The sequence below is a fragment of the Bubalus bubalis genome, chromosome 3, assembly GCF_019923935.1.
Source record: "Bubalus bubalis isolate 160015118507 breed Murrah chromosome 3, NDDB_SH_1, whole genome shotgun sequence".
Lineage (NCBI taxonomy): Eukaryota > Metazoa > Chordata > Mammalia > Artiodactyla > Bovidae > Bubalus > Bubalus bubalis.
Window position 1 is genome coordinate 144,156,896 of NC_059159.1, and position 25,371 is coordinate 144,182,266.

General features: G+C 37.5%; 1 protein-coding gene and 1 long non-coding RNA gene across 3 annotated transcripts in view; one reads left to right on the top strand and one right to left on the bottom strand.

Moving 5' to 3' along the window:
• The window catches only part of LOC123332917, an 87,856-nt gene extending 72,163 nt beyond the window's left edge, over positions 1 to 15,693 (bottom strand). The window contains exon 1 of the long non-coding RNA XR_006550085.2: positions 15,574 to 15,693. This is a non-coding gene — a long non-coding RNA (uncharacterized LOC123332917). The remainder of the gene's footprint in view (positions 1 to 15,573) is intronic.
• A 143-nt stretch (positions 15,694 to 15,836) lies between these two features.
• ERCC6L2 (ERCC excision repair 6 like 2) overlaps positions 15,837 to 25,371 on the top strand; it is a 152,664-nt gene continuing 143,129 nt past the window's right edge. Inside the window, exons 1-2 of one of the 2 annotated variants that reach the window (XM_006063073.4) lie at positions 15,837 to 16,252; positions 21,224 to 21,648. In XM_006063073.4, the coding sequence (XP_006063135.3) occupies positions 16,171 to 16,252; positions 21,224 to 21,648 (507 nt within the window). In that variant the 5' untranslated portion in view covers positions 15,837 to 16,170. Of the gene's footprint in view, positions 16,253 to 21,223; positions 21,649 to 22,746; positions 23,639 to 25,371 lie in introns of those variants that run through there. The other variant, XM_006063074.4, reaches the window with a different exon arrangement.

Consider the following 25,371-nt stretch of genomic DNA (forward strand, 5'->3'; position numbering starts at 1 on the left):
GATAATTTATAAAAGCATAATTATACACTTAATGTAATTCTTAAAGTTTTACTTTAATCTTTGGTGTAACTTCTTCTATTCTCTGGATTGTTGCCATGATAAGGATTAGCAAAGAGACATTCTTCATAGAAACAAGAAGAGACGATTCCCTTTTATACTGGCACTGGCTTTTTTTTCCCTGATTTATTCATTCATGGGCTCTTCAGCTGTCCTTAGTCTATGGGAAAGGATGTTTTCCTGTTTGTCACTGAATGCCTATTTTTCCCTTCCTTGCACTACTGATTAAGAGAAGGAAACTTTTACTTCTCAAAAGTCCATTTTAGATGTTCCTTGTATGACTCAACTGACATGTTCACTGGTGACAAGCAACCTCACTATGACTAACCAACTTCTACTTTTGATATCTTTCAATAGAAGAAATGAGTAGGAGTTTCCTTTCAGGTGGCCTTAACCTCAACAACAAACAACTAATCAAATCTATAAAGGAAAACTTTCTCTTCGTGAGATCAGAAAGTTTTATTAATGCAAATTGCTTACTGCTGCCAAGTTCTACCTTTCAAAATGATGGTAGAAGACAACTTTATGTTGCTCTAGGGATTTTTAAAAGAATTTTTTACCTGGCACCTAAGAGTAAAACTTTCTTTTCAGAAAAATGTAAGAACGCTCTTCCTAAGAAGCTGTCATCTGTATGTAGCTGACTGAAATACGGGATTTTGCACACGAGGTGAAAATCTACATTCAGCCGAAGGTAATTTGAAAGCTAATATTTAATATTAGGTTGCCATAAGCTCCAGATCCTATCTGCCTAACCATCCTGAAGAACCTTGTATATTATCCATGGTGGACTTTGGAGCAGACTTGGATCATCATGGCATTTGAGAAGGGGTTAAAAGTTATGGGAGCTCTAGAATAAGATGAAGTTTCAGTTCTGGGTTTGAAAATATGTTGGAGGGCCCATAATTTAGTGCTTATTGATGTTTCCAGGGCTTGTTGGAAATCATAAGATATCATGACAGATTTTCAACACATGTATTAAAGTGAAGGGGAAAAGAGAGGGGAAGAGAAAGGTATCCTGGATGGTAGAATAAAAGATAACTAGAAAAAAAAATTGAATATTAATTGCAGAATGATAGCAAGGATAATTAAAACTCTTTAACATTAATTATTTAATTTTAGCTTTTTCATGTTAATTTAGGTCATAGAATATGACATAACTGATGCATAAACCTTATGATTATCTTTACACTTTTGTCAAAAGACCCTGAATTAGTAAGAAATATAACCTTGATCACATTACTTACTATTGTACAAACAAATGTCAATGCCAGATACCAAAGGAGTAATTTTTATCACCATAGCACAAAACTAACAGATATTTCTTCAGCTCAATATTTCATTTTTATGTTTAACAGATAAATCAATTTGCTACAAAGTTTGTTTCTCCAGCTTGGACTGTAAAAACACAGCATTTTCTGGGAAGCTTTGCAATTAATACAGTATTATAGAGATGCCAAGACACAACTTCAGTGAGGTCCATACTTATACAGGTAAATTCATGTGCTATGTTAGTTAAATTGTAAACTATTTACTTAGTCATTTTGCTTACAAAAATTGTTAGATTTTATATTAAGTCAGAATTTCATCAATCTCTTAATTAAAACCTTGGCAAAGATGGATGTCTATGGTACTGGAAATAATTAAAAATATACTGATATCTATGAGTTTCAAGTTGTATAATGCTTGTAGCCATTAGCATCCATATTTATCCAGAGAACATGCATAATGTTTAGAAATACAGATAATTGGTATTGTGACTTCAACTGCCTATATCTTAAGGATGATTACCATTATTTTCTTGGCACTTATTTAGTAATGGGTTAATGGCATTCTTTGTAAACAGTGCTGGTTCATTTTTGAGCTCAGCTCTGTATCTTTAATAGAGAATTCCTTTAGATTGTTTTCTCAGAATTCTAACAGTTCTGTCTTTTATAAATGTTTAAATAATTTTTGTTTTTCCAACTTTTTACTATGAATGTTTTTCAAGCATATAGAAAATCTGGAAGAAAAACACAACAAACACTCGTATCACTCATACATGTACCATCTAGATTCAGCTATTGTTAACTATTTTGCTTTATAAGCTTGTGTGTGTGTGTGTTTGCTGAATCCATTTCAATGTTAAGTGGAGATTTCACGATCAAAAAAATGTTAGTCACTCATTCATGTTCGACTCTTTGTGACCTCACAGACTATAGCCCACCAGGTTCCTCTGTCCATGGGATTCTTCAGGCAAGAATACTGAAGTGGGTAGCCATTCTCATCTCCAGGAGATGTTCCAAATCCTGGGATCAAACCTGGGTCTCGTACATTGCAGGCAGATTCTTTACTGACTGAGCCACCAGGGAAGCTCTATAGACTTCATGATATTCTTCCCTAAATATTTCAGTTGTATCCTCTAAAAACAGGACATTCCACTACAGGATCATATCATTAACGCATCCAAGAAAATGAATTCTATATTATTTAATACCCAGATCACATGCAAATTTCTTCATTTGTTCTCCAAATATATTTTTATGTGATATTTTGTACAGCTGGGGTTTTGTATATCTCCTTAGTGTCTTTTAATTAAACAGTGCTCTCCCCAGTACTCTCTATCCTGCATCACACACACATGCATTTTCTTTTCTATGGCACTGAACTTTTAAACAAAGTTCTATCTAGTCAAAGCTATGGTTTTTCCAGCAGTCATGTATGGATGTGAGAGTTGGACTATAAAGAAAGCTGAGCACTGAAGAATTGATGCTTTTGAACTGTGGTGTTGGAGAAGACTCTTGAGAGTCTCTTGGACTGCAAAGAGATCCAACCAGTCCATCCTAAAGGAAATCAGTCCTGAATGTTCATTGGAAGGACTGATGCTGAAGCTGAAACTCCAATACTTTGGCCAGCTGATGTGAAGAACTGAGTCATATGAAAAGACCCTGATGCTGGGAAAGATTGAGGGTGGGAGGAGAAGGGGATGACAGAGGATGAGATAGTTGGATGGCATTACCGCCATGATGGGCACAAGTTTGAGTAGGCTCCGGGAGTTGGTGATGGACAGGGAAGCCTGGCATGCTGCAGTCTTTGCTCTATGGGGTCACAAAGAGTCAGACACAACTGAGCGACTGAACTGAACAGCTTTTGTGTGGGTGTAATTCTTTTTACATATAATATCATCTGCAAACAGATAATTTTACTTTTCTTTCCAAGTTGAATGTCTTTTATTTCTTTTTCTTGCCTAATTACTCTGACTAGAGCTTCTAATAGTATTTTGAACAGAAGTGGTAAAAGTTGGCATCCTTGCCTTGATCCTAATTAATCTTTGAGGAAAAGTGTTCAGTTTTGGAAAAAAGTGTTCAGTATATGAAAAAAAAGTTTTCCATATATGTTCATTATGTTGAAGTAATTTTCCTTCTATTTTAGTTTGTTGAGTGTTTTATCATGAAAGGATATCAAATAACTTTCTGCATTGAGTCGATCATGTGGGTTTTTATCCTTCATTTTATTCATGTGGCATATTACATTAATCAAATTTTGTATGTTGAATCATCTTTGCATTCTAAGAATACATTCTGTTTATCATGGTGTAAATTCTTTTAAATGCTGCTACATTCTGTTTGCTAGTATTTTGTTGATTTTTGTATCAGTGTTCATAGGGATTTGGCATATAATTTTTTCTCATAATGTCTTTACCTGGCTTTGGTATTAAGGTATGCTGGCCTCAAATAAATTCAAATAAACTAGGAAGTGTTCTTTCCTCTTCAACTTTTAATACAAGTTAGAAGTATTGGTATTGGTTCCTCTTTAACTGTTTGACAGAATTCAAAAATGAAACACGTGGGTCCAGGTTTTCTCTGTTGGCAGATTTTTGATTACTGATTCAATCTCATTACTGGTTATAGGTCTACTTAGATTTTCTATTCCTCTGGGATTTAGTTTTGGTTAGTTTTACGTTTCTAGGAAATTTGTCCATTTCATCTGTGTTACCCAATTTTTTGGCATACAATTGTTCATCATATTCTCATAATCTTTTTGATTTCTGTAAAAAATATAGTAGTGTCCCTACTTTTCTTATTTTAGTAATTTTGAGTCTTCTCTCTTTTTTCTTAGTTCATCTAGCTAATGGTCTGTCAGTTTTGTTACTCTTTTCTAAAAATTCATGTTTTAAAATTGATTTTCTCTATTGTTTTTCTATTTTGTATTTCATTTGTCTCTGCTCTTATTTTTATTATTTCCTTCTGCTAGCTTTTGGTTTAGGTTTTTCTTTCTCTAGTTCCTTATGAGTTTCCCTGGTGGCTCAAATGGTAAAGAGTCCGCCTGCAATGCAGACTTGGGTTCGATCCCTGGGTTGGGAAGATCCCCAGGAGAAGGGAATGGCAACCTAATCCAGTATTCTTGCCTAGAGAATCCCCATGGACAGAGGACCCTTGCAGGTTACAGCCCCTGGGGCTGCAAGGAGTCGGACATGACTGGGTGATTCACTTTCACTGTAATTTCTCTAATTCCTTAAATTGTAAAGTTGTTGATTTGGGAGCTTTTTTCTTTTTAAATTTCCTGCTTAGCACTGCTTCTGCTTTATCCCATAAATTTTGGTACATCATGTTTTTGTTTTCATTAGTCTCTAAGTATTTTCTAATTTACCTTGTTTTTCTTCTTTGAGCTATAGTTGCTTAAAATTGTATTGTTTAATTTCCACAATTGTATGAATTTTCCAGTTTTACTTTTGTTTTTATTTTCTAATTTCATCCCATTGTAGTCAGAGAAGATACTTTTTACTTTATATGTTTTGTATACTTTTAAATCTGTAAGGCTTGATTTCTGGTCTAAAATGTGGTCTATCCTGGAAAATGTCTCATCTGCACTTGAGAAGAATATGTGTGCTATTGTTGGGTAAACTGTTCTGTAAATGTCAGACACGACTTAGCAACTGAACAACAAGATGTTCTGTATATCTATTAGATCTAGTTGGTTTATTGTATTAAACTTTCTATTTCTTTACTTACCTTCAGTTTCGTTCTATCTATTATTGGAGTATTGAAGTCTCCAACTATTGTTATGGAATTGCTTTTCCCTTCAATTCTGTCAGCTTTTGCTTTGGATTTTGCTAGTGTGTCATTAGGTGCGAAAAGGGCTTCCCTGGTGGCTCAGCTGGTAAAGAATCTTGCCTGCAATGCAGGAGACCCTGGTTTGATTCCTGGGTTGGGAAGATCTCCTAGAGAAGGGGTAGGCTACCCACTCCAGTATTCTTGGGCTTCCCTGGTGGCTCAGCTAGGAAGGAATCCTGCAATGTGGGAGACCCAGGTTCAATCCCTGGATTGGGAAGATCCCCTCAGTTCAGTTCAGCTCAGTTCAGTCGCTCAGTCATGTCCGACTCTTTGCGACCCCATGAATTGCAGCACACCAGGCCTCCCTGTCCATCACCAACTCCCGGAGTTCACCCAAACTCATGTGCATAGAGTCGGTGATGCCATCCAGCCATCTCATCCTCTGTCGTCCCCTTCTCCACCTGCCCCCAATCCCTCCCAGCATCATTTTCCAATGAGTCAACTCTTCGCATGAGGTGGCCAAAGTATTGGAGTTTCAGCCTCAGCATCAGTCCTTCCAATGAACACTCAGGACTGGTCTCCTTTAGGATGGACTGGTTGGATCTCCTTGCAGTCCAAGGGACTCTCAAGAGTCTTCTCCAACACCGCAGTTCAAAAGCATCAATTCTTCGGTGCTCAGCTTTCTTCACTGGAAGTGCATAAATGTTTATAATTGTTATATATCTTCTTCCTGTGCATGCATGCATGCATACTGAGTCACTTTAGTCATGTCCAACTCTTTGCAACACTATGGGTTATAGCCTGCCAGGCTCCTCTGTCCATGGGATTCTCCAGGTAAGGCTACTGGAGTGGGTTGCCATTCCCTTCTTTGGGGATCTTCCTCTTATATAATGTCCTTCCTTATCACTTATAACTTACTTGATTTAAACTGTACCTTGCCTGATACTAGCATAGCTTCTCCCAATCTCTTTTGTTTACTCTTTGCATGAAATGTCTTTTTCCATTCTTTCCTTTTTAACTGTTTGTGTCTTTGGATTTCATATGAGTCTCTTGTGGACAGCATGTAGTTGGTTCATGTGGTTTTCTCCGTTCTGTCATTCTCTTTCTCCAATTTTGATTGGAGAGTTTTAACCCATTTACATTTAAAGCAATTACTGACAAGAAAGGACTTCTTTTATTGTGCTATTTGTTTTCTATATGCGCTATAGCTATTTTGTCCTTCATTTCCTGCATTACTATCTTCTTTTGTGTTTTAATGATTTTTTTCTAGTGAAATGTTTAATTTCTTTCTCATTTTTTTGGTGTATATTCTACAGCTATTTTCTTTGTGGTTACCATGGTAATTACATTTAACATCCTAATGTTATAAACATTTAATTTGAATTTAGATGAGCTTAATTTCATAATATAAAAAAACTCTGCTCCTTTGTCCCCACCAATTTCAGTTTCTGATGTTAGAAAATTACATGTGCATCCACTGTATGACCACCAACATGGAAAACTAATAATAATAATTAGTCTCGTAAATTAGGCTGAAAACAACATTCGGACTTACAAAGCAAAGTTACAGTAAGGGGAAAAAGTAGGGATAATTACTTCTTTTCTATGACTTATGCTTCTGTCTTCCTCTCCTACTTATTAGGTTGCTCTTGACTTTTGCAGAAGTGTTTGGGTAAAGGGAAAGATTAAGAAACAAGAACGGACATTTTAAGTAGTACTTCCATGAGTCTGCATAGACCTTCCTTGGATGTCTCCCATATGGTGCTTTTCTGTGTTCTTCAGAGTCACTATTTTACCCCTGTGTATCCAGTTGTTCCAGGATCCCTTTTGGGGTCACCTTGAAATCTCTACTGGCTTTCTGTCACCTAAGGCCCACATCTTGAAGAGATGTGCATCCTTTTGTCACAATAACTCTGGGAGTGAGGTGGCCCCAAATACATTAACATTTCTTACTTGACTTGAGGGCAATTCGCCAGCCACGGTAGTTGCCCTTCAGATTCTTAAGGTTCGAGCCAAATAGTCCATCGTGTTCCACAAATTCCAAGGAAAGCATATTAAACATTCCATGTGATTCCTCTGAATCTCCTTTTGCTTGTCTTGAGGTATGGAACTTAGCTCTGCAATAGTTCTATCAAAAACATTTTCTTCTCTTTCTCTAACCTCCCATCCCTATCCTCCAATCCCTTCCATCCAACACTTTCATATACTCAATGGAGATGAGAAATTAGGATCATAAAATCTGTTGATGGTTTCCTTTGGGTATCTTACATGGAAGACTATCTTACATTAAATTTGAAGTTTGTCATTTTAGGGCCTCAGTTGAAAATATCTTGTAACTTTTTTCCTTTAACTGTTGTTGTTTAGTCACTAGGTCATGTCTGACTCTTTGCAACCCCATGGACTATAGCCTGCCAGGCTTCTCTGTCCGTTGGATTTCTCAGGCAAGAATACTGGATTGGGGTGCCATTTCCTTTTCCAGAAGATATATCCAACCCAGGGATTGAACCCAGGTCTCCTGCATTGGCAGGTGGATTCTTGACTGCTGAACCATCAGGGAAACCCGTAGTCTCTTTGGTACAACTATGCCTTTTATCATTTCTCTGGCTAATTTCTTTGTCCTTACCGCTTTTCACATTAAAGTTTATATTGTCTGATGTTAATATTCTGAGTTATTCTATTTTTTTTTCCTTTGTGTGTGTGTGCTTAGTTGTGTCCAACTCTTTGCAACCCCATGGATTGTAGCCCATTAGGCTGCTCTGTCCATGGAATTTTTCAAGCCAAGAATATTGGAGTGGGTTGCCACTTCCTACTTCAGGGGATCTACCCAACCCAGGGATTAACCTGCCTCTCTTGCATCTCCTACATTGGCAGGTGGATTATTTACTGCTGAGCCACCAGGGAAGCCATGTATTATCTGATATTAATATTCTGAGCTTCTCTGATAGTTTTTCCCCCTTTACTATTTTCCTATTTTATGACTTAGATGGTAAAGAATACCAGAGACCTGGGTTTGATCTGGGTTTGACCCAGGTTTTTATATATTCAAATTACATTATTATCATTACTATGGTTTTACACAGTAAATGGTTGTTTGCTAATTTTGTTAGGCTAATCATTCTTCTAATATTTCAGATGTTTTATGAGTTCAAAATCCTTAAAAAGTTTTTGTAGTGAGAGTCCACTGGTTCTATGCTTTTGTCTGAAAATATTCTTATTTTGCTCTCATTACAGTGTAGCAGACTATAAAATTCTAGGTTGAAAGTTATTTTCTTTGTACTATTCCATTGTCTTCTGGCTTCTTACTCTTCTCTTTACTACAGAGAAGTCTATTGCTATCAGTTAAATTGTCATTCTTTTCTATATAGGTAATCTGTCTTTTCTAATGGTTGCTTTCAAGATTCTTTGTTACTATCTTCTGTAATTTTACTTCAGTGTGTCTAACTTTTTGCATATATATCTTTATATTGCACTCAATTCATTGTGCTTCCTGAATCTGAGGATTTTAGCTATCATTTCTTTGAAAATTTTTGTTCTTCAATCTCACCTTTCAATACTTCTGAAAATCCAATTCTAACCTCCATTTTTCTTAAGCTTTCTTTTATACTTTACATCTACTTGACATTTTGTCCTCCATTTGGGTCATTTCTTTAGATCTTACAGTTCATGAATTTTCTATTATGGCTTTTTTCTTCTTTCTGGATATGGCCACTCTGCTTTTTAAAATTTTTATTTCAAAATATTTTTGAAGTATATTTGATTTAAAATGTTTCAGGTGTATAGTAAAGTGATTCAGGTCAAATTCTTTCCTATTATAGACTATTAAAAGATACTGAATATAGTTCCCTGTGCTATATTATGGTGTGTTTAATCTGATATTTAACTTAGTAGTAAGTTTTTAATGTCAATAAGTAAAATTTTCACTTCCAGAAGTTCTAGTCCTCTAAAAAAATCTACTTGCTGTTTTTGACAGTATCTTTTTTCTTTCTCATGTTTTCAGTTTCATTTTTTTAAATATCAGTAAAATTTTTAATCTATACACACATATATTTTTTTTGCAATACTTCTAATAACTGAAATTACTAAGGGTCTATCTTTGTTGTATGTTTCCCTACTGAATTTTGCCCATGGAAGTTCATTTCTGTGTTTTTCAGTTTGGGGATTATGAACTGTTTTATAGGACTTAATCTCTGAGAATTTTCAGATTTAAAATGTTTTCTTTGAGAGAGGATATGCTATTTTCCTTCTACCAATCTGGATGTAATGAACCTGGCACTACATTATGCTATTACTGCATCTTGGGGTTTCCTAGATCATGCAGATTATGTGAATTCAAATCATAATCCATTTGGGGGATGATTATGGTTTCAAAATGTCAGGGGACACACACACACACCTGTCTGGAGTCTGTGCCAAAAAACAATGACTTCTTCATCCTCCCTGTTTTTTGCTCTCCAGTTCTCTTCTACTCTACCATTTCCTTGAGGATGTTACCTTTCAAGGTTTCAGATTTCAAATGAGAGTTTCAGTTCCATTTGGGGGCCTTGGCTTCTGTTGCCACAAGACCATTAAAACTCAGACTTTTTGGTAACTGAGATGGGTGAATGCCTCCATGACAACAGTGGCATAAGTGCCAGCTTAACAAGCTAGTTTTCACCTCCCTCCTTATTTTTGGCCTATAAGTATTTTACATATTTTTTGCAAGGTCAGCTATGCATTTTGAGTATTTTTTATAAAGTTATTTCAACCGGAAGTTCCTCGTGTTTTGTTGCAGATTTGTTAGGCTTACTATGTGACATGTAATATAATATATTATATGAAATTGCATCACAGGATTTAATTTTTCAAATCTAAAAATATCTTCTGTGAAAATTTTTATATACTTATTATACTGGAATAAATATCAAGAAACATATTCTCATCCTGATTTTGTTATTTCTATTTGTGACCTGGAACAAATATTCTAACTATTTTGTCTTTAAATTAGAGTGTAGGATCATGGAATCCATAAGATTTCTTCAAGTTCTATGAGTCCATGAAGTAAAAACAGCATTGGTAAGGTTCAAGAAGTTATACTCATCACCTTCCTAACACTAACCCTCCATTCACTATGTATCCTTCATTATACCTGACTTAAAAATCAAACTGTCCTTCTGCTGACCCAAGTTTTTTGTTTTGCCTTTTAATGATAGCATATAAAAAAAAAAGACCTATCACATAAAATTTAACTTCTTCACCCATTTTAAAGTGTACAATTCGTGTTAAGTATAATCATACAGTTGCATAATACTGATTTGTAAACTTAAACGTTTAGGTTACTTACTGGCAAGTTCCAATGCTGTAAAGCAAGGTCTGATGCGGTAAGAGCAATATTGCATAGAAACTGGGAATGTTAGGTCCATGAATCAAGGCAAATTGGAAGTGATCAAATAGGAGATGAAAAGAGTAAACGTCGACATTTTAGGAATCAGTGAACTAAAATGGACTGCAATGGGTGAATTTAACTCAGATGATGATTATATCAACTACTGTGGGCAAAAATCCCTTAGGAGAAATGCAGTAGCCATCCCAGTCAATAAGAGTCCGAAATACAGTACTTGGAAGCACTCTCAAAAACGACAGAATGATCTCTGCTCGTTTCCAAGGCAAACCATTCAATATCACAGTAATCCAAGTCTATGCCCTGACCAGTAACGCTGAAGAAGCTGAAGTTGAACGGTTCTATGAAGACTTACAAGACCTTCTAGAATTAATACCCAAAAAAGATGTCCTTTTCGTTATAGGGGACTGGAATGCAAAGTAGAAGTCAAGAAACACCTGGAGTAACAGGCAAATTTGGCCTTGGAGTACAGAATGAAGCAGGGCAAAGGCTAATAGAGTTTTGCCAAGAGAATGCACTGGTCATAGCAAACACCTTCTTCCAACAATACAAGAGAAGACTCTACACAAGGACATCACCAGATGGTCAATACTGAAATCAGACTAATTATATTCTTTGCAGCCAAAGATGAACAAGCTCTATACAGTCAGCAAAAACAAGACCGGGAGCTGACTGTGGCCCAGATCATGAACTCCTTATTTCCAAATTCAGACTTAAATTGAAGAAAGTAGGGAAAATCACTAAACCATTCAGGTACGACCTAAATCAAATCCCTAATGATTATACAGTAGAAATGAGAAACAGATTTAAGGGACTAGATCTGATAGAATGCCTGATGAACTATGGATGGAGGTTCATGACATTGTACAGGAGGCAGTGATCAAGATAATCCCCAAGAAAAAGAAATGCAAAAAAACAAAATGGCTATCTGAGGAGGCCTTACAAATAGCTGTGAAAAGAAGAGAAGCCAAAAGCAAAGGGAAAAAGGAAAGATATATCCATCTGAATGCAGAGTTCCAAAGAATAGCAAGCAGAGATAAGAAAGTCTTCCTCGGTGATCACTGCAAAGAAATAGAGGAAAACAATAGAATGGCAAAGACTAGAGATATCTTCAAGAAATTAGAGATACCAAGGGAATTTACATGTAAAGATGGGCTCAATAAAGGACAGAAATGGTATGGACCTAACAGAAGCAGAAGATATTAAGAAGAGGTGGCAAGAATACACAGAAGAACTGTACAAAACAGGGCTTCATGACCCAGATAATCACGATGGTGTGATCACTCACCTAGAGCCAGACATCCTGGAATGTGAACTCAAGTGGGCCTTAGGAAGCACCACTACGAACAAAGCTAGTGGAGGTGATGGAATTCCAGTTGAGCTATTCCAAATCCTGAAAGATGATGCTGTGAAAGTGCTGCACTCAATATGCCAGCAAATTTGGAAAACTCAGCAGTGGCCACAGGACTGGAAAAGGTCAGTTTTCATTCCAATCCCAAAGAAAGGCAATGCCAAAGAATGCTCAAACTACCGCACAATTGCACTCATCTCACACGCTAGAAAAGTAACGCTCAAAATTCTCCAAGCCAGGCTTCAACAATACGTGAACCGTGAACTGAACTGAACTGAAAATCAACTAACTAAAACCCCTGAGACTCAATTTCTTGCATTGTCTTATATTTTCATACTGCTATGGTGAATGTGTGTCCCCTCAAAATTCAAATGTTGAAATTCTAATGCCCAGTGTGAGGTCTTTGGGAGATGAGTAGGTCATGAGATGGAGTCCTCATTAATAGGATACAGTTCAGTTCAGTTCAGTTGCTCAGTCATGTCCGACTCTGCGACCCCATGAATCACAGCACACCAGGCCTCCCTGTCCATCACCAACTCCCGGAGTTCACTCAGACTCATCCATCGAGTTGGTGATGCCATTCAGCCATCTCATCCTCTGTCGTCCCCTTCTCCTCCTGCCCCCAATCCCTCCCAGCATCAGAGTCTTTTCCAATGAGTCAACTCTTCGCATGAGGTGGCCAAAGTATCAGAGTTTCAGCTTCAGCATCAGTCCTTCCAATGAACACCCAGGACTGATCTCCTTTAGAATGGACCGGTTGGATCTCCTTGCAGTCCAAGGGACTCTCAAGAGTCTTCTCCAACATCACAGTTCAAAAGCATCAATTCTTCGATGCTCAGCTTTCTTCACAGTCCAACTCTCACATCCATACATGACCACTGGAAAAACCATAGCCCTGACTAGATGGACCTTTGTTGGCAAAGTAATGTCTCTGCTTTTGAATATGCTACCTAGGTTGGTCATAACTTTCCTTCCAAGGAGTAAGTGTCTTTTAATTTCATCACCATCTGCAGTTATTTTGGGGCCCCAAAAAATAAAGTCTGATACTGTTTCCACTGTTTCCCCATCTGTTTCCCATGATGTGATGGGACCGGTTGCCATGATCTTCGTTTTCTGAATGTTGAGCTTTAGGCCAACTTTTTCACTCTCCACTTTCACTTTCATCAAGAGGCTTTTTAGTTCCTCTTCACTTTCTGCCATAAAGGTGGTGTCATCTGCATTAATAGGATTAGTGCTCTTGAAAAAGAGATACCACAGAGCTCTGTAGTCCATTCCACCATGTGAGGACACAGGAAGAAGGGGCCAGCTATGAGTGAAAGGGGGCCTTCACCAGAATAGAACCATGCCGACACCTTGATCTTGGGCTTCCCAGCCTCCAGAACTGTGAGAAATAAATGTCTGCTGTTTATAAGCTATCTAGTCTGTAGAATTTTGTCATAGCAACCAAAATGGACTAAAACATATACCTATTTTTTTCTTGAGCCTTTTTGCTAGATTAACTCACAATTTAGAGGTCACAATTTTGACTCCTTCAGTGGGAACATAAAGAAAGACTACTTTTTTGTAAAACATTAAAAGGTTTAATCATCTTTCTCAGGGGTCTCTTTGATAGTCAAGTAATATTCTTTTGAAATGTCTATGCTACCATCATCTGTGTTTTTTCTCTTTTTGTAGTTTTTACATGCTTAATTTTTTTTTATTTATTTATTTTTTTATTTTATTTTTTTTTAATTTTATTTTATTTTTAAACATTACATAACTGTATTAGTTTTGCCAAATATCAAAATGAATCCGCCACAGGTATACATGTGTTCCCCATCCTGAACCCTCCTCCCTCCTCCCTCCCCATTCCATCCCTCTGGGTCGTCCCAGTACATGCTTAATTTTGCTAGATACTACTTTGCCAACAGTTTTTACATGTGATGTAGTTATCCAATATCATTTATATTGACTTCAGGAATTCCTGAATGTTTTGCAAGTCTTTTAACTTCACTTTGGAGTGTACTATTACAGTGTTGGATGTTTACAATATTACCACCTAGACAAAGACATCACTGTAATGGGCTGAGACAAACACTAATTAAATGGGGAAAGGAATGTTTGAGGATGTCTAATTTTGTGAGGCATCTAATTCACTAAAACATATTTTTATGTCCTGATTATTTCTACTCCACCATGTATCATAACAATGGTGGTGAGATTAAATAAGAACTATTCAGAAACTGAGGTTCCCTCTGCTTCCATTGGTGAGCGACAGGGAGGCCTGGCATACTACAGTCCATGGGGTCGCAAAGAGCTGGACATGACTGAGCAACTGAACAACAAAAACAACTGCTTTTGTTAGTCACAAGAGTATTCCATCAACCAGATGATCCCTTTCATTTAAATCAATATTTATTTCTAAAATTTTTGTTAAATCAGTGGACCTCTGGAAAAATACGACATTACATAACTAGTCATTTCAGTGGAGGGAAAAATCAAATGTCTTCTCTAATAGGTGTAGGACAAAAAAATAAACTAGATTGTCCAATTGCTATTGACTTTAGGGACAAAATTTACAGAATTTAAGTAAAACAGATATATTTCATCAAGTCCAAGATTTTTTTTCTATATTTTAAAATTTCTAATATCAAGATGCATGTAATGAAAGTATGTTTTGTTCAGCCGCACCTAGAAAATGTGTCTTACAATCCGTGCTCTTTAAGTTAGAACCTAGTCTAAAATTCTAAGTAATGATGCATTATCAACTATTGGCCAAAATATTAAACTGAAGCAATTGCTATGCAGAATGCAACTTTCAAGTGGACAAATTCCATTGATAACAACAGTATATTGCAATACTATTCCTTACTAAATTCTTACTATGAGTAGGTATTGTTTTAGGTGTTGTATTTATTTTATTTAATTCTTACAATAATCCTTTTTAATGTGAACGTGAAGTCGCTCAGTCATGTCCGACTCTTTGCAACCCCATGGACTGTAGCCTACCAGGCTCCTCTGTCCATGGGATTTTCCAGGCAATAGTACTGGAGTGGATTGCCATTTCTTTCTCCAAGGGATCTTCCCAACCCAGGAATCGAACCTGGGTCTCCCGCACTGTAGACAGACGCTTTACCGTCTGAGCCACCAGGGAAGTCCAATCTTTTTTAGGTGGATCACTATTATGAGTCTGTCATGGGTGAGGCCTTGGAAGCAGTGAGGATAAATGTCTAATCTCTGAACCATATCTGAGGCCCAACATGTAACACATAGTTAATGGATGAATTAGATGTTTCTCTTCAATACAAAATTTCTACCTGCTGATAAACAGAAACAAGTGCTATTCTAGATGAAGCATTTTATGAAAACATGCTGATTTTTAGTATCTGTCAAAAAATATATATCTATTTGCAGAGGAAACAGCCATAGTTTTCCTCATTAAGACGCTGGGGTAGGCAGAATAATGATCTCCAAAGATGTTCATATCTTAATCCTTAGAATCCATGAATATTTTATATGGCAGAGGAATCTTACTGATGTGCTTGAGGGTATAGATCTTGATAAGGGAGAGTATCCTGGATTACTGGAGGACCCAATTTTATCAATGTGAGCCCTTAAAACCAAATAATCTTTCCCAGCTGCACTTAGAGGGAGACGTGACTATGGATCATCCCCTGGAGAAGGACATGGCAACCCACTCCAATATTCTTGCTTTGAGAATCCCATGGACAAAGGAGGGCGGGGACGATGGTCTCCTGCTAGGCCGTCACCTTTCTTACCGGTCCTTAAAAGACCCTCAGCAGGTCCACGCCCACGGCCACCTTTCAGCCTCTCTCTGCAGCCACAACAGCCGCACAAGGTAGGCAAGCGATACCAAACCGCGCGCTACTTGCAACTATCGCGGATCTTTGTGTTGCACGCTTTCTAGAGGAAAGACGGCCGGAAGATCGCTCCGCCCATGTAAACCAAGATTTTGTTATCGTGAGATCCCGAGGACCGTAACGGAGCCAGTTCTCGCGGGATTTTCCGAGTTCGGTGTGGAAGCTACGCTGGGCTGCAGAGGGAGGCCCAACAGTGAGAGGCAGGAGGGTAAAGGGTCGAATAGGCAGCCTGTTGTCCACCCTCGCCGGCGGAGCTCCAGGCTAGTAGGTGAGCGCTGCCTTGCCAGCTACCATAGCGTCCTCCGGCTCTGCCGCTGTCGCAGAGGCCACCGTCCCTTCTCCCTGGACCCCATCAGGCTCCACCTTTGCTCCCTCCGTGCCGTGACGTCGAGCTCCAGGGGAGGGCGATGTACGGAGGGTGGCGGAAGGTGGAGTTTGCCACCCTCCGCCTGCCTACCTCCTCCTGGCGGTCCTCTGCCGCCTGTGGGGTGTTAAATGCAACCTGGCTGCCAAGCCCTTCCCCCTGGCCAGATGGATCAGTCTACCCCGAAGCCCCACGCGGAAACCAACAGCAAAGGTATAAGCTCCGAGCTCGCCTCCCTGCCCAGACACCTGTCTTGACTGTGTAGGATTGGGCCTGTTCATGCCAGTTCCCTTGGGGTCGGGGTTTTACCCTGTGACCTCTGTGAGTGACAGCTGGAGATAGTGTACCCCCTCTAGAGCGGGGACTAGTTCTTTGTGATTCAGTGTTGAGAAACTCGGAAGTCAGACTGCCCTTGGATCTAGTGCTGGCCCTGACAGTCATTTGCTGAGCAACTTTGGGTAGTTTGCTCGTCTGTAAAATTGAAATCATTATTGATTGAGTTCTTTTGACTATTAATTGAGATGGTGTCATGCAAAGCACTTAACGTGACCCAGTGTCTGGCTCATAGTAAACATTAAGTAAATGTTGGGTATTTTTATTCTCTGTTGTAGGCCTCAGTCCTTAGTGAATGGTAGGTTCATTATTAAGTAGGTGAATATAGATTGAGATTAGTCCAGTTTATTACACAAAGAGCTTTATATGTGATGTATTGAGTCAGGGTCACCTTTAATGGGTCACTAAGGGTGGTTTAGGGAGAACATGGTTATCTGCCACAAGTCATCTGGGATGTCTTGGGAGAACATGGTTATCTGCCACAAGTCATCTGGGATGTCCTCTTGCCCCCCACATTAATAGTTTTCATTATTAATAGTGATAAAGCAAAAACTTACAGATATTGAATGCTTGTTCTGTGCCTAGAAATATGCTGATTGTTTACATGTTTTATTTTGAGGAAGATATTGATCTGATTAAATAGATGAGGGATATAGAACCAAACTTCAGAGACTTTTAAGTAACACACTTCAGCTCTGAAGACTAGAAATTGATGACACTATCACTCAGGGACCACAAATACAAATACCTTTAGAAACCTGGCAGGTAAAATAAGTAGATGAAGCTGCTGAGTGGAGATTATAGTAACTGGGATGTTCATATCTCATTTAAAAGGGGGCAGGGCACTCATACTTCAGCCCCCTGATGTGAAGAACTGAATCATTGGAAAAGACCCTGATGCTGGGAAAGGTGGAGGGCAGGAGGAAAAGGGGATGACAGAGATGGTTGGATGGCATCACTGACTTGATGGACATAAGTTTGAGCAATCTCCAGGAGTTAGTGATGGACAGAGAAGCCTGGCATGCTGCAGTCCATGGAGTCACAGAGAGTCGGACACAATTGAACTGAACTGAGGGCTACTCAGTTCCAAGGAATTGTTCATTCATGTGTGTACTGGTACAGCATGGTAGCTACAAGTTCAAATAGCTTGATTCACATCCAGGCTCTGACACTTTCTAGCTGTGTGACTGTGGTTAATCTTTATCTGTTTCACCATTTATAAAAGGGAACTAATAATAGTATTTACATGAAGTAGTGAACAGGTTGTTGTAAGGCTTAAATGAACTACTATGTATAAATTGCATGTGTGGCACACATAAACCTCAAAATGTTAGCTCTATATAAATATTTGTTAATCTGACAAGTATTTGAGTTTCAAACATTGTCCTCAGTGTCCAGAATTTGGCAGTGAACACAAATTGTCTCTACCCCGGGGAACTGAAGGAGATAACCAATAACAGATATTTCAATTTTTTTTCTGAAAATGAAATCAAGCAGGGTAAATGAAGAGAGAGTGGCAGGGAGTGCTATGTTAGATTGAGTGATCAGAGAAGATACCTCTGAGGAGATGCCATTTGAGCAGAAGCCTGAATGAAGTGAGAGAATCAGTCATGTTGGGATTTAGGGAGAGGGTTGGTGGGAGGAACAGAAATCTCAGGGACCGAAGATGGGAGTATGCTTGTCATGGTTGAAGAACATCTAGAAGGCAAGTTTGGGATGAAATCAGGAGAAAGGGAGGAAATGAAGTTAAAGTGGACACAGGGACCAGATTGTAAGGAGCCTTACCCCCCATTCAGTCCAAAAGGAAATCGTCCTAATTTAAACTATTTGTTCTGGACTTTGAATGCTGAGAGATACTGCCCTAGATCAAACTTAACTGAATCTCCTTAGTTCTACAAGTTACCCAAACTCAGAAACCAAATATTAATAGATTTCTATAGATTGTGTGTGAAGCCCATGAGGTTTTTGCACCTGCTATATGTACCCCCCAACTGACATTCTTTGCTTAGATTTTCTTCCTTTTTAAACTGTTTCTTTAGTCCCTCTTTCTTACAGCACTCTTAAAGCAACAATTTCACATGTGTGAACTTTTTAGTATTTGTCTCTCTCACTAGATATCAAGGTTCTATGAGATTCGGAATGTGTTTTTGCTAATATATTCAGCATGTTTATTGAGTGCCTACTGTGTGCTGGCCCTGGGGATAAAATTTTGAACAATACAGACCTTTTCTTGGAAAAGATGCTATTCTCTAGTGAGAGAGGCAGATTTTTAAAAAGTAAACATGATAATTAAACATTGTGATATGTGCTATACAGGCAGTAAAATACTCAGGTACAGAATAGTGGGATACTTTAAATAAGATGATCAGAAACAAAATCTATGAGGTGATGACATAACAATAAGTGAGAGAAGACCTGCCTAGTATGCTTGAGTCAAGGGGAATATTGATAGATTTTAAGTTGGAGAGGTAAGTAGGGGAAAATGATACAGGGTCACGTAGACCATAGTAAGAAGCTTGGAGTTTATTCTTTCTGCAGTGGATAGTTATTAAAAGATTTTAAATTAAAGATTTACTAATAAATATTTTTAAGTAGCTGATATTGCAGCTATGTGGAAAATGGACTGTATTGGGGAGATAATGTCAGTGGAGAGAATGGGTAGAGAATGGAGTCCAAAGCAGTAATTTAGGAGAAAGCCAGACGTTGGCACATTACAGTCAGAACCAAATTCAGCCCAACATTTATTTTATAGGTAAAGTTGTATTGGAGCATAGCCAGATCCATTTGATTATGTGTCTGTAGCTACTTTTGTGTTACAAAGGCAAGCAACAGTATAACCTGCAAAATCTAAAATAATAAATAGCTAAAATCTGACTCTACAGAAAAAGTTTGCCCATAGTTATTTTGAAGAGTTGGTGGCATGGAGGAAAGGGATAGCTTTTTTTTTTTTTTTTAAGTAGGACCACCAGGACATTCTGATGGATTGAATGTAGGGAGTAATATCAGAAGAGGAATAAGGCTGACTAAAGGTTTTCTACATTGAAAAGTTGGCTGGACAGTGATTCTTTTTAATGAAATTGGGAAAAACTAGTTTCAAACAGAGTCGGACACGACTGAGTGACTTCACTTTGACTTTTCACTTTCATGCATTGGAGGAGGAAATGGCAACCCACTCCAGTGTTCTTGCCTGGAGAATCCCATGGACAGAGGAGCCTGGTGGGCTGCTGTCTATGGGGTCGCACACGACTGAAGCGACTTAGCAGCAGTTTCAAGCAAGGTTTAATGACTATCATTTTTGACATTTTTCTTCTTCATTTTTATACTCATAGTGTGGTACAGTATCTGGTGAATAGCTGGTATTAAATCATATACATTGATAATAAATAAGTTAATGAATTAAACCTCTAAAAAATTACAAGGCATATGCTGGATAGGCAGACAAATCATATGAAACAAGTAATGTGTTAAGACTTACCTTAAGGTTTAACATAGGTTTTAAGGTTCAGATAGTACTGTTATGAAAATAGGGCCCATTGACTTATCTCTGTATAGTGAATCAGAGTGTTATTTTCACATTAGAACATTTTTAGAAGAGTGTAATAATTCTCAGACAGTTTGAAAGCAAAATTAGAGTGGGAGAATAAATTTTTTTTTTGCTGTGCTTCTGATTGTTATATAAAAACAACTTTATCAAAGTTAGAATAATGGTTTTACTTTTGAGGAACAACTGATGAGGAATAGCATAATGAGCTATTCTTACTGAAGAGAATATAGACATACTAGTTATGATCATGAATGTTATAAAAGCCTAATTCAGAATCATTAGAAAGACCCTGGGGAACTACCAATGATCATATGATCTCTGCGAGAAAATTGTGAAAAAAATAATTCCTAGTATTCTTACAATTGTAGCCATGCAATTCCTCTGGAGTTCTTGTTATATGACATTCCATTAGGAAAATTATTTTTACTTAATTTCCTCTATCTGGCACATTTTAATTGTACCAATATTATACTCTGTAGAGGCTTCCCTCCCTACTCCATAGTACTGTATTTTCTGAATACAAAATAAAATAGCTGTACAGTTAAGTACAGAATGAATTCATACATAGAGAGAAGTCAGACTTTTCAAAGGATAATGAAATGATAGCAGAAAGAGATCGTAGAATTCATCTCATTTTTAAGAACCTCAGCTTTTCAAAACCTTGATGGAAAAAGCTATGACAGAGCTGGTACATGTCACTCTGCTGTTGAACTGGAGATTCCCTTGATTAGTTGTATACAAATTCAGGGAACGTTTTAGAAACAGCAGTATTGACAGTGAGAAGAAATAGCTTTGTTCAGAAAAAGAAGATGGAATAACTAAAAAAGCAGACAGAAGAGTCACAAAAATACAGCTGTTCAGAGGATTTTAGCTTACCTATTACCAAGTCCTATTCACAGTTATTCTGCCATATTATGAATGTTATACATAATGTTCATGAGTCATCATGAATATTTAACTAAGTGGTTCTTAATCCTGGCTGTGCATCAGAATCACCTTTTGAATTGAGCAATAACAACCAACCACAATAATAAAACCAAATGCCCATGACCCATATCCACCTAATCAGAATAAATATATTAAGCATGTATGGGGAGATTATGACACATAGTCAGGGTGAGAAAAACTGGAAATATATACCCTTTATTATGATAATATACTTTAGGAAAATACCTATAATTTGTCTTGTTTCAGATTTTGGGAAGGGTATTTATGTGAGGAGTATTTTTTTCTCATAGAAGTGGATAAATGAGGTGTTACTTTGAAAGTTAGATTTGGAAAGTTTATTTTCTCCTTTATTATTATAGATATATGGCATCCAGGAGAACGATGTCTTGCCCCTTCTCCAGATAATGAAAAACTTTGTGAAGCAAGCATAAAATCTATCACAGTGGATGAAAATGGAAAGTCATTTGCAGTCATCTTATATTCAGATTTTCAAGAAAGGAGAGTACCTCTTAAGAGACTTCAAGAAGTGAAATCTGTTAAAGATTGCTCCAGGAATTTTATATTTGATGATGAAGATTTGGAAAAACCTTATTTCCCAGACCGAAAATTTCCATCGTCAGCTGTTCCTTTTCAATTATCTGAAAATGGAGACTCTATTCCTTATACTATCAATAGGTATTTAAGAGACTACCAAAGGGAGGGAGCCCAGTTTCTCTATGGACACTTCATCCAAGGAAGAGGGTGTATTCTTGGTGATGACATGGGACTTGGAAAAACTGTACAGGTATTTACTTACTTTATAATTAAAATGTAATAAAGTCATACATATTATGTCATGTATTACATACATGAATGGATACCATCTGCAAATTTCTGTTTGTATCCCAGAACTTATTATAGTTATTTTGTGTGTGTGTGTCGCACACAGTACTTAAGTTTAGTCAATTTTTTAACCTCAGTACTTATTTAGTACTATGAAATATGTTATTTACAGTAATGTTTTAGTATAATTTGACTTGTTTTTACCTTTGATAATGTTAATACTAAGATAATAGTTATATTTAGATTAATTTAACTTTCTTAATGATACCTTATGGAAGGAAAGTATTCTGACATTTGTTAAGCTACACAGCATTGTTAAATTTTCTATAGGCCTTTTGTCATATTGTTTGGAGTTTATCATAGCAGAAGTTTCTTAGTCTAGGATCTCTGGGCCACTAGGAATTCAGTTGGTGGACTTTAGAGAGGCCTCTTGTTTCTCTAAAATGTGTGCCAGAATTAGCACATGTATATACTTTTCTTCAGATAGGCTTATGTTAGGTATCTATTGCTGTATAAAAAATTATTCCAAGATATAGCAGCTTGAAACAATACACATTTATCATGTTACAGTTCTGTGGATCAGGAATCTGGGTACCATTTAGCTGGGTCTTCTGGCTGAGTTTCTCTTAAGGCTGCAGTTATTTCAAAGTTAGACTAGGGAGGATTCACTTCCTATCTCGTGTGGTTGTTGCAGGGTTCAGTTCCTTGTGTGTTGTTAGACTGAGGCCACTGTTTCTGCATGAGCTATTAGCAAAGCCCTCCCTTGGTTGCTTGCCACCTGGGCCATAGTGGGCATGAAATATAGTTGTGGATACCAAGAGGTGGGAATTTTTGGGAGCCTTGTCAGAAGCTGTATACCACAAAGGTTTGTAATTCAGAAGGATTAGAGTTCTGAATCTAGACTTTATACTAAACAATCACTCTGCATTTTCAGGAGTGTTTGTCTAGTGTGTGATTAAGTCTTTTTGTGTTTCCTTCTTTACAACTGAATTTAAGCTATTGTTTTTTCATGACAGTTCCATTGTTAGTGGAGTTCAGAGGTAAGTGAAAAATTAAATTCACTTTTATTTTCAAATCAACAGTTGAAAATAGCCAAATAATGGCTATGTTTTAAGTTCTGGTGTAAAAAGTTAGGGTAAAATTAAGTCCCTCAGTAATCATAGTGTATTACTTTTAGCCATACTCTATTTTCCTTTAGTCTCAGGCAATGCACATAGTTTGAGACTTGCACTTTGAAGGTGTTAAGTAATTGCTTGTGGAATAAATGAATTTACTTTCTCAGGAGAATAGGTTCAAAGAATAAAGAAAAGAGCCTTTGGGAAACTACCAGCTGTGACCGAGATAGGCACGTGACTACTAGAGGAAAATAAATAATAAAGCCCTCTGTGACTGTCTTTACATATACTTTTACTGTTTTTTCCATGATAGAATGTTCTTTCCAACATGATTTTGACTAGTCAATGCCTGATCATCTTCAATATCAGAAACATGAGGTGCCACATCTGCTATGTGAAGATGGTATTATGCCTTCGAGCAGCAAAGGAAAGATAACATTTTTCAAACTGTAAAAATTGTCTTTGAATCTTTGATTTTATATTCATTGATATCATAAAAAATGTCATTACTATACATTTTTAAAATATAGGTATAGGAAACCTCAACCCTGCGACAAATGGTGGGATTGCTGATAATTACAGCTTTCTTTGGTTATGATAAATACCATTTTTTGCATAATATGATCTTTAGTTGATTCAAAAGCTATACAAAAATTTGAAACTTCTTTAGATCATAAGTCATGTTGTTCCTTCAGGAATATAGTAATGAAGAAAATAATCATATTTTCTTTATTTTCATTCATGGAGAAAATGCCATAATACCCAATGTGAAAGGTTAATTAACCTCCAGAGCCACAAAGCTTTTAAAGCAGAAACAAGTGTCCTAGCATTTTGAAGGTAAATTGCTTTTCTCATTTCAGCATGTATTAATAGTCCAGATTTTAGGAATAGAACTTTGTAAGGATAAATGGGCTAGGTTCCCTTTCAAAATAACACATTGTTGTTTCTGTTGTTATTTAAACCAAGCAAAAATCATTGTACTTTGTTTGATTCCAAAATACTCTCTTACCTTTTTATCTCCCAGGAAGATGAAAAATAAGGAATGTAGGTTTTTTAAAAAAATTACATAAGAAATAGACAATTTTTGCTATGCCTTCTGTTGGTCTGAGAGAATGTTGCCTTATTGGCCCATCTCTGATTTATGCTGTGTATCATGAGTGTGTGTGAGAAAAAATAGACTATAAAAACGTTTGCCTGACAGAGTTTCAGAGGAATGTCTGTAAAAACAAAGCTTTTCCAGAGTGATGCATCATTTCTGAAATGCAGTTTTTGCCCTTTTTCTATTTTGTAGGTGGCTGATTAGTTTTTTGTTCTTTTCATCTTTAACCATAACTTTAGAACTACTGTATTCCACATTAAAGCAGATTCTCTTTTTTTTTTTTCAGATTAGTTTTGTAAACTAGCATTGTAAATATGTTGTTCACTTCTGTGACTTAAGGTTTTGATAGACCTCTACTGTGCTAGTATGAGTGATAGAGAGGGCTGCTAAGCTGCTAAGTCGCTTCAGTCGTGTCCGACTCTGTGCAACCCCATAGATGGCAGCCCACCAGGCTCCGCTGTCCCTGGGATTCTCCAGGCAAGAACACTGGAGTGGGTTGCCATTTCCTTCTCCAATAGAGAGGGCTAGATCTACACAAAATTATGTATTCCCTTTGCTCTCTTGGAGTTGTGATCAAATGACAAAGTTTCCCAGTTTCCTATTCCCAGTCCCAAATGACTGGTTTCCCAGTTCCCCTTTCTTCTCTTGGGCTTGTCAACAAAGATGAGGGTCGAAGTAATTAGTGCTCTTTACACTGCTGGTTGGAGAAGGCAACGGCAACCCTCTCCAGTACTCTTGCCTGGAAAACCCCATGGATGGAGAAGCCTGGTGGGCTATAGTCCATGGGGTCGCTGAGGGTCGGACACGACTGAGCGACTTCACTTTCACTTTTCACTTTCATGCATTGGAGAAGGAAATGGCAACCCACTCCAGTGTTCTTGCCTGGAGAATCCCAGGGACGGGGGAGCCTGGTGGGCTGCCGTCTGTGGGGTCGCACAGAGTCGGACACGACTGAAGCGACTTAGCAGCAGCAACAGCAGCACACTGCTGGTACATAAACTCCACCTGTGCTGTTCTTCCCATTCTCCCTATGTCTATCTGCTTTTTGGATGTCAACACATTGCTGCTACATTACCTTAAAATAATGAGGTAAAAGTTTGTCAGTGATTTTACGTTAACTCCTCTAGTTAGTGTGTATTCTCAAATAAATTCAAATTTATTTTCATTTCAGGTCACTTTTGGGGGGTAGGTAACTAATCTGTTAGGAAGGAGTGTGGATTATTTAAAAGGAATGCAAAGGTTTTTCTTTAAAATTTTTAATGTATTTAGTGAATGAAGTATGGGAATTCCCTGTGGTTAGAATTCCATGCTTTCACTGCCAAGGGCCTGGGCTCAGTCTCTGGTCAGGGAACTAAGATCCCATAAGTAGCATGGCATGGCCAATAAATAAATTAAAGGGATGTAAAGATTTTTTTTAAAATCACTAATCTATTTAGTGAATTAAGTAAAGCTAATCCATAATTAGAGCTTA